This window comes from Rhinopithecus bieti, unplaced genomic scaffold, assembly GCF_001698545.2.
Source record: "Rhinopithecus bieti isolate Rb0 unplaced genomic scaffold, ASM169854v2 scaffold_70550, whole genome shotgun sequence".
NCBI lineage: Eukaryota > Metazoa > Chordata > Mammalia > Primates > Cercopithecidae > Rhinopithecus > Rhinopithecus bieti.
In genome coordinates, this window is record NW_016826791.1 from 595,499 (window position 1) to 609,534 (window position 14,036).

The window sequence follows — 14,036 nt, forward strand, 5'->3', positions numbered from 1 at the left end:
CATGCCTGTGTTTGGGTAATTGAACTTTTAGGATGGGGGAATTGTCTGCCACAATTATTCTCTGAACTTAATGTCTCCATGTCTTTTCTTTATTTTGGAAGTTGTGGAAAATTATAATGAAAGAGTATATAAATGTTTTCCTCTGTATTATAGCATATCTGACAGTTTCCTTTATTAAAAAGTACAATACATTAGGGAGAGACTTGATGAACTTAAAGGTTGAAAAGTAGTATTGACTATAAGTGATCTTCAGCTGTGCATTTTTTAATTTGAGGTTGTCAGAATGTAATATTACACATTATATTACACACCTCTGCAGGATCCAAACTGTGATGTTCCTGGAGTATTGGAACAATACCTATGACTTTTTGTTTCCATTGATTTTTAACTCTTCTAATAACTACTTCTTTAAGAAAAGTCATACATCATCACTTTGGTATATCAGAAACAAATTCCTTATGCAATAAAAGCATACTTCTTTCTCGCTCACCTACTGGGATCTCCCTGTTATTGCAAGAAAAGAATCCCAAACCTCAAGAAAATAAAAACACTCTGTCTCAAGAATGGAAACACAGCACATTTCCTCTCAATCGGTGGCCCCAGATAGACCATCACAATGTATGGACGTGTTTGGAGGTGTGGGAATAGGACTGCACCGAGGCTGTAGCAGGCCAGCAGGTGGGGCAGACTGAGTGGAGGGAGGAGACTGGCATTCAGTAACTACTGTAGAGTGGGAAGAGTGAGGTCAACTATCCACCTGGTGAAGGTGGCTGCTTTCTTGAGGTTTGTTACTTTCTGTAAGGTTAATTCCCTCAACTTTTAAAATTTGATTTCTAGACAAATGCATTCAAATGATTCAAATGATTTAAAATTGGAAAAGAATAAAAAGGTAAACAGCGAAGTCTCTCCCTTTCCCCTGCCTTCATGCCCCCAGTTTACATCTCCAGAAACCTAGGAGGTTTCTTCTGTAACCTTCCAGATGTGTTTTATGCATGTACAAGGAAATGTGTATATATATAGTTTTTGTTCCTCTTGTCTTGCTACTTTTTACTGTCATTCATTTTTTTATGGCTCCAAATATTCCTTTATACGGAAATATAAGCAACTTAATTTACCAGTTCTTTCCCCTGTTGATAAACCTTTAGGTTTCTTTCAATCTTTTACTGTGAATAATACAATGAATCACCTGGTATATTTATAATGTTGTATGTAGGTGGGCCTGCAAAGGTGAATTCCTTGCTAAATCCAAAGACATAATGCATTTGAAACTGTTTTTGCAGGTAGGATACGGGGTTTTTTTTTTTTTTTCTCATTTATTTTTATTATACATATCTGAGGTATACAACATGCTTTGTATACATAGTGAAATGATTACTATGGTCAGACAGATGTCTGTATCCTTCATCTTCCATAGTTACTCTGTGTGTGTGTATGCATGTAAAACCTCTTTCAGCAAATTTTCAGTACACAATATTATTAACTGTGGTTCTCATGTTGTGTATTAATTTGATCTCTAGAATTATTCATCTTACCTAACTGCAGATTGGTACCCTCCGACCTACTTCTTCCCATCCCACCCATCCCCCACCCCAGACCCTTGATAACCACCATTCTGTTCTCTATATATTCGGCTTCTCACCCCCCTGCCTCCCATTCTGCTTATTGAGATGATACAGTATTTTTCTGTGTCTAGCTTACTTTACTTAGCATAGCTTCCTCCAGGTTCATCCATGTTGTCACAAATGGCAGTATCTCCTTTCTTAAGGCCAACTATTCCATTGTATAGTTAAGTCCTCATTGTCATCAGTAAGTTCTTAGAAACTGTGGTTAAGAGGTGGAAAAAACCTATGACAAAACTGATTTTTTTTCCCATTGCATTATACCAAAATTAGATTGAAGGAAACAGTGTTACTTGAGAACATGCTGTATGTTCATTTAGCTTAACATTTCAGTTCCCAAGAACCTATTGATGACATTAAGGGAGGACTTATATATGTACATACACACATCACAATTTCTTCGTCCATTCATCTGTCCTTGAATGGATAAGTAAATTGTCCATTAGGACACTTAGTTTGTTTCCTATCTTGGCTATTGTGAGTAATGCTGCCATGAATATGGGAGTGCAGATGTCTCTCTCGGGTGCTGATTTTATTACCTTTGAATATATGCCCAACAGAGGCATTGCTGCATCTTATGGTAGTTATATTTTTTTAAAGGAACCTCTATACTGTTTTCAATAATGGCTATACTAATTTACATTCCTATCAACCGTGTACAAAGGTTTCGTTATCTACACATCCTCACCAACACTTTTGTCTTTGCCTTTTTGATGATAGTCATTCGAAGAGACATGAGATGATATCTATTGTGGTTTTAATTTTCATTTTCCTGATGATTATGGTGTTGAGCATCTTTTCATACACTATTTGACCATTTGTGTGACTTTGGAAAAATGGCTATTCAGGTCCTTTGCCTATTTTAAAATCCAGTTATTTTGGGGTTTTTTTGCTACTGAGTTGTGTGAGTTCCTCATATGTTTTGGATTTTAACCCCTTATCAGATGTGTGGTTTGCCAATATTTTCCCCTAATCTCTGTGCTACCTTTTAACCCTGTTTTTGTTTTTGCTATGCAGAAGCTTATTTGCTTGATGTAGTCCCACTTGCTTATTTTTGCTTTTGCTACCTGAGCTTTTGGTGTGATATCCAAAAAATCATTGTCAAGGAGGATATCAAGGAGTTTTTCTCCTGTATTTCCTTCTAGGAGCTTTATGGTTTCAAGTCTTAGGTATTTAATCCATTTTGAGTTGCTTTTTGTGTATGATGTGTAAGATAGGCATCAGGTCCAGTTTCATTCTTTTGCATATAGATATTTAGTTTTCTTACCACTACTTATTGAAGATACCATCTTTTCCCTGTTGTATCTTATTGGACTTGTCAAAAATTAGCTTGTAATATATACTTGGGTTTATTTCTGGGCTCTGTATTCGGTTCCATTGATCCATGTGTCTGTTTTTATGCCAGTACCATACTGTTTTGATAACTATCACTTTGTAATATAACTTGAAATCAGGTAGTGTGATACCTTCTACTTTTTCTTTCTCAAGATTCTTTTGGCTATTCAGGGTCTTTTATGATTTAATACAAATTTTAGAATTGTGTTTTTTATTTTTGTGAAAAATGCCTTTGGAAATTTGCGTTGAAGCTGTAGATCACTTTGGATAGTATGGACATTTTAACAATATTATTGCAGTCTACAAGCATGGGGATATCTTTATATTTATTTGTGTCTTCAGGTTTTTTCCTTTTTTTGAGATAGAGTCACGCTCTGTTGCCCAGGCAGGAGTGCAGTGGCGCGATCTCAGCTCACTGCAACCTCCACCTCCTCCTGGGCTCAAGGAGTTCTGCTGCCTCAGCCCCCGCAAGTAGCTGGGATTACAGGTGCCTGCCACCACACCTGGCCAATTTTTATATTTTCAGTAGAGACAGGGTTTTGCCATGTGGCCAGGCTGCTCTTGAACTCCTGATCTCAGGTGATCTACTCGCCTTGGCTTCCCAAAGTGCTGGGATTACAGGCGTGAGCCACCACGCCCGGCTCTGTGTCTTCAGTTTCTTTTGTCAATATTTTATAATGTTTAGTATATAAACCTTTTACTTCCTTCATTAAATTTGTTCCTAAGTGTTTTATTCTTTTTGATGTTATTTTAAGTGGAAATGTTTTCTTGATTTTTTTTTTCAGATCATTATTGGTATAAAGAAATGCATGTGATTTTTGTATATTGATTTTGTATCCTGCTACTTGACTGAATTCATTTATTTTAGTAATTGTGGAATTTTTAGGGGTTTCTACATACAGGATCATGTCATCTGCACACAGAGATAATTTTGCCCCCTTTTTTCTGCTTGGATGCTTTTTATTTCCTTTCCTTACGTGAGTGCTCTGGCTAGGACTATGTTGAATGTAAGTGTTAAGATTAGGTATCCTTGCCTTGTCCCAGATATTGAAGAAAAGCTTTCATTCTTTCCCTGTTAGAGGTTTGTTTTTGAATAGGCAATAGCTATAAGAAATACAAAGGTCTTAAAAAGAGTGAACAATGTTAAGTTAGTCTACCTTTCTCGGCTATCCCTTCCTTGGAAAGAACCAGTGGTTTTCTTATAACTTTCCAGAAATTAGTCATCTAGATATAAGTATGCATATATGGAAGAATGTCTCATGTTTGGGTGATATGGTCTTTTCCTTTTTTTCCTTTTTTTTTTTTTTTTTGAGACAGAGTCTCGCTCTGTCGCCCAGACTGGAGTGCAGTGGTGCAGTCTTGGCTCACTGCAACTTGTACCTCCCGGGTTCATGCCATTCTCCTCTCTCAGCCTCCGGAGTAGCTGGGACTACAGGCGCCCACCACTACACCCGGCTGTTTTTGTATTTTTAGTAGAGACGCATTTTCACCATGTTAGCCAGGGTGGTCTCAATCTTCTGACCTCATGACCCACCCACCTCAGCCTCCCAAAGTGCTGTGCTGAAATTACAGGCATGAGCCACCGCGCCTGGCCGATATGGTCTTTTTCTTTATTGCGGCCTGTGGGAATTAGAAGGCCCTTGTGAAGATGTTGGTTAGAAGAGACTTTAGCCTTCAGTGATACCACTTGTGTTAGGGCACTGTATGTGCTACTTTATGCCATTTGTCTCAACATGTATGCTTACTGGTGTCACTATGAACCTCATCAATAAAAGTGCTCTCTTGGGTTTTACTGTCCTCGTGTGCATTGTTTCAGTTGAAAGGTGGTCTTTGTATTAGATCCAGTGCTATCCTTGGCCACAAACCATTACATATGATTAATTTAGGGATTTCTTCTTCATCTTGGAGATCATCTTGTGTTCTCTCCTGTGTTACATGTGTTTTCTGCAGTTTCATTAATTTCTCTTATTTCTTCCGTCAATTTGGGTGGAACGTATCTTCCATAGCTCCCTGACAGAGAATGTGTGGAAGGTAAGTTTTGGGCATTATATACTTCTGAAAATGTCTTTATTTTACCTTCCTACCTGACTGATCTTTTCCAGGTTGGAAATGCATTTTCATTTATCATTTTTAGTCCATTGATCCACTGCCTTTTAGTTTCTAGTATATGAAGAACTCGGTTCTTGCTATGTGACCTGTGTTTTCTTAGAAGCTCTTAGGAAATTCTTTGTCCTCGGTGTTCTAAAATTTCATGAGGATAACGTCTGTTTTTGTCTATTTTGGATTTTTAAAATCTGTTTTGTTAGGCACTGAGTGGTCTCTTTCAGTCTGCCATCTTACATCCTTCAGTGGCAGGAGATGTTCTTGAACTATATTATTGACAACAGTTCCCTCTCTTTTTCTAGAATTCTGCTCTTCAGATGTGAAACGTACTCAGTTTTTCTCTGCTTCTTTCCAATTCATGTCCTTATTTTATCTTCCTCTACTGAGTTTTGTTTTTATTTCTGTTATTTCAATTATTTCATGAGCTTTCTTTCTTCCCTTTGAATGTTTCTTTTGTAGCATCCTATTCTTGCCTCATGGCTAATCTTATCCCTCAGAGGATTTTAATCTTTTTAAAAATTTTTTTCTTCCTACTTAGTCTATTAATTCCAAATTGTCTTTTATGTTTTCAGGTCTCTGTCAGGGATGTTGCAGATCTTCAGGCTTCCATGGCCCACATTAAAAGGATTGTCTTGGGCCACACGTAAAATACACTGACGATAGCTGATGAGCTTTTTTTAAAAAAGCAAACAAAAAAAAACCCAGAACTCATAAAAAGTCTCATAATGTTGTATGAAAGCTTATGAACTTGTAGTGGGCTACATTTTAAGCATCTTGGGCTGCAGGTTGGACAAGCTTGTTATAGACCATCATCAGATAATCTTTATTGTACCTGCACGATTAAAAGTGAATAACTAGGCCGGGCGCGGTGGCTCAAGCCTGTAATCCCAGCACTTTGGGAGGCCGAGACGGGCGGATCACGAGGTCAGGAGATCGAGACCATCCTGGCGAACACGGTGAAACCCCGTCTCTACTAAAAAATACAAAAAACTAGCTGGGCGAGGTGGCGGGTGCCTGTAGTCCCAGCTACTCGGGAGGCTGAGGCAGGAGAATGGCATAAACCCAGGAGGCGGAGCTTGCAGTGAGCTGAGATCCGGCCACTGCACTCCAGCCTGGGCAACAGAGCGAGACTCCGTCCTCAAAAAAAAAAAAAAAAAGTGAATAACTAAAGATGGAGACTGGATAGATACTATTTTTATTTTTTAAAAAAGGAATTAAGTAGTTGATTGGAAAGCTTTGAGTATGTGGTGGTGCTTGTCAATTTGTAAGTTTAGTGGGGTGATTTGTGCTGACCATTTGGGGAACCCTCTGATTTCAGTATCTTTAGATGTTCTTGAACTGATCAGGTTCCCCACAACAGTCTTTTCAAACCTCATACTTGGAGGCTAGAGATCTGGCTGCTAACTTTCTGAGAATTTAGTGGGGAAATGTGGGGTACGGCAGCGGGAGCAGGATGGGGTTGTCCACATTTAGTATGCCCACATTTAGTATAGTTTCTTCATCCGATTTTCAGTCTTTATCCCATTGTTCCGTTTAAGGTCACCCAGGAATCCTGCATCCCATGAATGAGAGTAGCAGCTTCTCAGTGTGTAAACCTAGGAAGCAGGTGTAGGGAGTATGACTTGTGTAGGTAATTAAATAAAGCTCTTGTTGCTTCGGTTTTCTCCCACTTATTTCCAAAGGTAGCCAGTTTTCCTAGTTTCTCAGCCTTCTGAGGATTGTTATAAACTGCATTCTTTTTTTCAGTTCTTTCTCCTCTCAACTGAGAATTTAACTTTGTTAAGTTGTTTTTCTCCTTTCCTATTGTCTGTCCTTTTTTTTTTTAAAAGGAGATTGAGTCTTTTTCTGTTGCCCAGGCTGGAATGCAGTGCTGTGATCATAATTCACTGTAGCCTCAGCCTCCTGGCTCATGCAATTCTTTTCTCCCACCTCAGCCTCCCAAATAGCTGGGATTGCAGGCATGCCACCATGCCCCAGCTTGATTTTATCTTTTAAAAATAGATTATTTCAGTGTGTTTTTAGTAGAGTTTCAGGAGAATGAAATTTTAATATATGAATTTAGCCTACCACCTTCACCCAAAATTCCCTGTCATTAACTTTTAGGTGGGTTTATTTGAAAGTAAACAGTTGGTATTGTCATCTTTGGTGCTTGCTGTGTTTCAGTAATTTTCTTTTTTCTTTTTTCTTTTCTTTTCGTTCATTCTTTTGTTCTTTCCTTCTTTCTGAAACGTAATTTTGCTCTTGTTGCTCAGGCTGGAGTGCAATGGCATAATCTCAGCTCACTGAAACCTCCACCTCCCGGGTTCAAGCAATTCTCCTGCCTCAGTCCTGAGTAGCTGGGATTACAGGCGTGTACTACAGCGCCCGGATAATTTTGTATTTTTGGTAGAGACTCACCATGTTGGTCAGGCTGGTCTGGAACTCCTGACCTCAAGTGATCCACCTGCCTTGGCCTCCCAAAGTGCTGGGATTATGGGCATGAGCCACCCTGCCTGGCCTATAAACTTTTCATGGCTTAGTCATAAGTTCATAGCCATTATCAGATTGTTATGGAATTGGCTTCAAATATAGACCAAATATAATAAAAAACAAAAGACACATACTCTGTTCATGCCATTACAGAAATATGTTATCTCTAATACTGAAAATATTGAAGGAGTTAACAACTTGATTTTAAAATGTATTTGATAAACATGTCTTTTTCGTGTAATACAATGTAAAGCATATATAACTTGGAAAAGTTTGATTACATAGTGTTAAAATAGCATTCTCTAAAATAGCATTCTCTAAGCATTCCATTTACCGCATTCAGTGAAGTATTTGTTGAACATGTATTAGGTATCCTGCTAACAATACACCTGTTACTAAGAAAATCTGTGTACCTGTTCTCATGGAGAATATAGTCCAGTAGGGACACAGATTTTAAAGAACCAATTAAAATGAAGCATGAGATTCATACGTAGGAGTGTGTATACTGTTTGACATAACCTTATCTAAATATCAGGAATTCTTCAATACAGTGAAGTTTAGAATAAATCCTGAAAGATAAATTAGGTAGAAGGCAGAAATTGGGGAAGATAGTGGAAAAAAGAGCTTGATACAATCAAAGAACTGAATATAGTTCACTGGTGGGAGTGAGATGAAGCTGGAAAGTTTACAAAAGGCTGTTGTAATGGGCCTTGCAATTTGGAGTTTATTTTGAGGGCATTGGGAAGACATGAAAGGATTTTAAGCAGAAAATTGATACATATTTATAGAAAGGTCATTTATGCAGTAATTTAAATAACTGATTGGAGAGAGGTAAACTTTGAGGTGGGGAACTAGATAGCAGCATGTTGTATTAATAATGAGTCATCTGAGGTTGGACTAAGATGGTGATAGAGAGTGATAAAATGCATTTCAGAGGTATTGAGGAGTCTTGGTTGTGGGAGGAAAGAGATTAGGAATGATTACGGTGGTCTTCCAGGCCTTTGTCTTCTCCAGGTTACATTTCCATGCCTTTTAATGATGATAGGTAACATGGGAAAAAGACAGTTTATTTTAAATTAGTAGTTCATTTTGGATATACAGTTTTCAGTAACTAGGTAGTGTTCAATTATAGCTGTGGTTGAAGCTCAGAAGAGAGTTCTGGTCTGGAGACCTGGACCTGAAGACACAATTAAAGAAGTGAATTTGTTAAGTGCAAATGTATTGCACTTAACAGAACTCTTTCTGAGTTCTGTGTTCCCCTTCTCTGATTATTATGTTTTATTTCATGGGAACACTGCACTAAGCAGCACAATTTCTGCAACCATTTGGGGCTTCTGTCTGCTTTCATACTTTCCCTACCAACAGGGATGTGCAATTAAAATGGCTCAGCAACAACCCTGCTTTGTATTCCCCATTATGTAGGGATTATGTATTTGATAGGTTTTTCCAATTTTGTGTATACATTTACTTTTTTCCAGAAGGAGAACTTATGGATTGTGATGGAAAATCAGAATCTAGTCCTGAGCGGGAAGCTGTGGATGATGAAACTAAGGGAGTAGAAGGAACAGATGGTGTCAAAAAGAGAAAAAGGAAACCATACAGACCAGGTATAGTGTCTGAGGTAGACATTTCAATATCATCAATACTTGGTTAATTTAAGAAAAATACAATACTGAAGACTTCAATTAAAATTAACTATTCAGGATTAAGAACTGTCTAAACAAAAATATGTGCATATAAATTAAAGAACCAAACTATTTGAATACGACTTTTTAGCTCAAGAGTTCTTTATTTTGAATATGTGAATACTTCACAGTGAGTCATTATTGAATACCTTATCCCAAATATTAACCATTTTATTAAATGCTTTACTAGATTGGCTTTTGTTCATACTTGGACTTTGAAGGCCATTTAGATAGTTCCTCTGGATGTGTACTTCTGTAATGCTTTTAATTTTCAGTATTCACTTTCTAATATCTTTTTTTGAAAAAACTGATTTCAGTGTTTATGCAGGAGTGCCAGTAAGTATACAGCGTGAAAGGGAACAGGAGAGTTATTATGCCTCCTAGAATTTATAGTCCAGTTAAAACTATGATGGATTAAACACTCTATTTCTTATCTGCCTCAGGAGTGGAGGGAAAAGTGGTCTTGCTTGTCGATTTTATTTGCCTTATTGGAAAAAATTATTGAAATTGTCACAATACAGAAGTTGTAGGCTTTTATGTATTTATTTAAATAAATTTTTTTCCCGCTTTTCACAGGTATTGAGTAGGCTTTCCTTAGGCAGTTTATTAATGTCTATTTACCAATGAGGTTTTAAATTGGATTGGTACAATCTTTATGCTTCTGATTGCTTACATTTTATTGGTAAGAGTGATCTAAATCCCTTTTGCTGTGTAGGGTAGAACTTTCTTACTTCATTTGTATTCTGTGAGACCTTGAAAGATAACGTCTTTTAAATAGGTCACATCTATAATAAGGACCTAAGATTAGTTGCATCTAAATCATTTTATGAAAATGATTTCATTTCTTCCTAATCATGAGACTTATAAGTGCACTTTAAATTTTAGACATTGCAGATTTCTTCCAGGAACTTGTATTTACTGTTTTTTTTTTCTTTTCCTCCGCCTCATATGGAAGTCAACCCTCTAATTGAGGGGCCCATTAGGTCACGGAGTATATTGCTCGACAGCGATTTCATTTCGCAAAAGCTTATAGTGTTGACTGTGTACCAGACCTCTATTCTAAGCAATTCACTTATGTTATTTGTCCATTTAACATATGTATGAGAAGCTCCTTTGCCTTACTCCCATTTTTAACCAGTGAAAGGACTGAGGCCATGAGAATTATTTAGTGAGTAAGTAGAATTACATAGTTTGACTCCAGATTCCATGCTCTTAACCTCAGGGCTCTATGTATCCCATGTGTAAATACCCTCATACCTTGGAATACTGGACACCATCCCCCTGAAATCATATCAGTCAAAGAATGTTTCTGTCATCTAGCCGGTTAATATACAAATACAGTCATCCATCACTTAAGTTCAGAGAAGTACATCATTAGGCGTTTTCATCCTTGTGTGAACATCATAGAGTGCACTTCCACAAACCTAGATGGTATAGCTTACTACACACTTAGGCTGCATGGTACCCTAAATTCATTTAAAAAAATAAAGTAATTATGCTACAGTGTTATAACTACAGTGATGTCTGTATGTGGTGGGAATTTTTCAGCTCCGTTATAATCTTATGGGACCACTATCTTAACATGCAGGCCTTTGTTGACCAACATCATCATGCAGTGCATGACCGTAATTTGATGTATGAGGTACTAATATTTGTCAAATAGATAAACCAGCATAATTCAGTGTTTGATATTTACACCGATACTGTTTAGAAGAGGAAGTGCACACAGGTCTTTTTATATTCTGTTTGATAAGTGATAACAGTGGCTTTGCCTTTTCCTTTTTTTCTTTGCTTATTTTAACTTCTATTTTACCTAAAATCAGATTATTGATTTAGATTAGCACAGATTTAATTTCGGAAAATGTCTTACTATTCAAGATAAAGCAATTTTATCCTTTGTACTGTGAAAATGTAGGGAGAATTATTTATCAGTTTACCCAATTTCTTTTTTGGATAGGTATTGGTGGATTTATGGTGCGGCAAAGAAGTCGAACTGGGCAAGGGAAAACCAAAAGATTGGTGATCAGAAAAGATTCCTCAGGCTCTATTTCTGAGCAGTTACCTTGCAGAGATGATGGTATGGTACTGAGTTAAAAAAAATTTTTTTTTAATGTAACCCCTTGGTCTTGATACTTCTGTTGGAAAGAGCTTCCTAAAATGTTACAGTCAATAAGAGCCTTATTGCCTCTTATTGTTACTCAATAAAAGCCTTACTACCTTTTATTGATGAAAGGATTTGAGTGCGTGTAGAGTTTGAGGTCATTGGATTTCAGCAAATTTCGGAGAGTTTTACTTTTTTGCTTACTTCTGTGGTTCCTTATTTACCTTCATTTTTGTTTTTCATGGATTCCTTATGTTCTGGCTAGGATACTGGTGCATTTAAAAGGATGGTTGTAAAAAATGTTTGTCTGTTCCTAGTTTTCAGAAGAGTCAGTTCACTTATGTAGTCTGGTGGTAGAGTGCTCATACTGATTTTCAGAAGGGATGTGCCGTTTGCCCTGCCATCATGAAGCATCTGAGAATATCATTTGATTGTTTATTTGTCAAGTTTAAGCTGTGTTCTTGTTTCTTTGCTAGTTTCATAGTCCCCAAATTTATTTCCATTTCTGATTTCAAGAATGAGTGTTCATTGCTTATTTGTTGGCATATTCATAGTCATGTTTTCACAATGTGTATGTCCTACAAATAATTAATTTATAATAAATTTCTGAGCTTGGAATTGCTGTATTAAAGGACACACTTTTTCTTTAAGGTCTTTGTTGAGTATTCTCAATCCACCCTACAAAAAAGTTGTACCCACTGAATTTCCCTTAATAGTTTGTAAGTTGCCATTTCCTCATAGTCATGAGCTTTGGGTATTTATTATTATTATTATTATCTTTTTACTCTTTAACAAAATGTGTTTAAATAAATAAGCTTTTGCTTTGTAAAGAAATCTGTTATTAAGAAAATGGGAAACATGCTAATACTAAGTAGGCATGAAATGAAAATTTTTTGGCACTTAAAAGTAATAAACTTGATTTGAGTTTTTTGTTGAAAAAGCTTGTTTGTTTATATGAAACTGTGTGTACATTGGTAAGGTATAAAATTACCTTCAGTGGGTTTGTCTAGAAATTCTAAATGCCACAGATTTATAAATGTGACTGTTGTTTCAGGCTGGAGTGAGCAGTTACCAGATACTTTAGTTGATGAATCTGTTTCTGTTACTGAAAGTACTGAAAAAATAAAGAAGAGATACCGAAAAAGGAAAAATAAGCTTGAAGAAACTTTCCCTGCCTATTTACAAGTAATATTTTGCTTTACATTATTTTACATGGTTTGTTAATTGAGGAAATAGAATGTATTGAGTTTTAAAACATAGGTTTGTTGTTTTGTTAATGTTTTACTTGTTTTCATGTAGTCATCATAAATGCCATTTTAACTTCCACGGGTCTGTAAAATTAAATTTACTTTTTTGGGTGCTTTGATACTTGTCATAAATTGCTTTTTTTAATCCCAGTTGTTCACTTCTAAGTATTCTATAAGATGTAACAAGGAGACTTTGGGGTAGGAAAAACTCAATCTTCAAGCCATTTATAGCTATGTATACCCCACACCCAAGTTCTGCTGAAATTTCCTTTGCCAATACAAGTTACAGTAATTATATTCATTGATTGAAGATAGGTTTTTCAGTCAGAGTTATAGCTTTAATAATCGTTAACCACTTTTAGAGGCCTGGTGAACCAAAGATTTAAGCAGTATTCTTTTTGTTTTCCAAAATACACATCAGAAAAATATCTTTCAGTATGAAGAAAGTATGTTTGATGATGTAGACTACAAAAAAAGTTTTTTTCTAGTTCATCTTGTAAACATTAAGTCAGAGTTTAAGGCCATGCAATACGATGGAAATAGCTCAGTATTAGAAATGGTACTGAGATTAAACATCTGGCTCTGCATCTAACTAATTGTAAATTCCTAAGCATGTTATTCATCCTTCCTGGCCTCTATTTCTTCATGTGTTAAAATTGAACTGGAACAGACTATCATTGAGAGTCCATCCTAATTTCAGTGTAGAAAACTATTCATCTGATCTGTTCCTCCTAAGAAACTATGGCTTACATAGATAAACCTTCATTGCCTGAGTTGTATTTATTTTTTATATTAATTTTCCAGTTAGCTATTACTAGTTTAATTGGTTTTAAAATACATTGCCTTTCAACTAACATACAACTTCCTCAATTTTCTTTTTCAGTAGCTACTAACATCTTAATGGCAATGTTCATGTTAGAGTTTAGCCTAGAAAGTCGGAGGGTTTAAATACCATTCCACTACCAGTTAGCTGTGTGATTTTGTTCTATTTAACATCTCTGTCTCAGTTTCCTCATTTGTGGCATAATGGTGCCTCTCAGAAATGCTCAGAGGTTCAGTAAGAGTATGTATGTAAAGTGTCTAACCAGTGCCTTACCTTTTGTATATCCTTTATAGATATTTTTCCCCTCAATCTCTTATATCCTAGGTTTGTATCTTTGTTTTTTTAAACAATCATTTAATTGGTCAGGAAAAAAATCCATTTATAGTTTGGTTTACCTTTTTTTTATTTTTCATCTTTTTTTTTAATTGAACAACATTGTGCCTCATACATTTTAAAAATTTTTTTTTTTTATTTTCTTGCTTACATTTGTTTATTTGTTTATGTTTATTATACTTTAAGTTCTAGGGTACATGTGCACAACGTGCAAGTTTGTTACATATGTATACATGTGCCATGTTGGTGTGCTGCATCCGTCAACTCGTCATTTACATTAGGTATATCTCCTAATGCTATCCCTCCCCCCATCCCCCCTCC

General features: G+C 36.3%; 1 protein-coding gene across 5 annotated transcripts in view; it reads left to right on the forward strand.

Annotated features, from left to right (window-relative positions):
- Positions 1-14,036, forward strand: part of KMT2C (lysine methyltransferase 2C) — a 233,321-nt gene that overhangs the window by 148,671 nt on the left and 70,614 nt on the right. For all 5 annotated transcript variants that reach the window (XM_017863662.1, XM_017863658.1, XM_017863659.1 and 2 more), the window contains exons 23-25: positions 9,005-9,133; positions 11,169-11,288; positions 12,367-12,497. In XM_017863662.1, the coding sequence (XP_017719151.1) occupies positions 9,005-9,133; positions 11,169-11,288; positions 12,367-12,497 (380 nt within the window). The remainder of the gene's footprint in view (positions 1-9,004; positions 9,134-11,168; positions 11,289-12,366; positions 12,498-14,036) is intronic.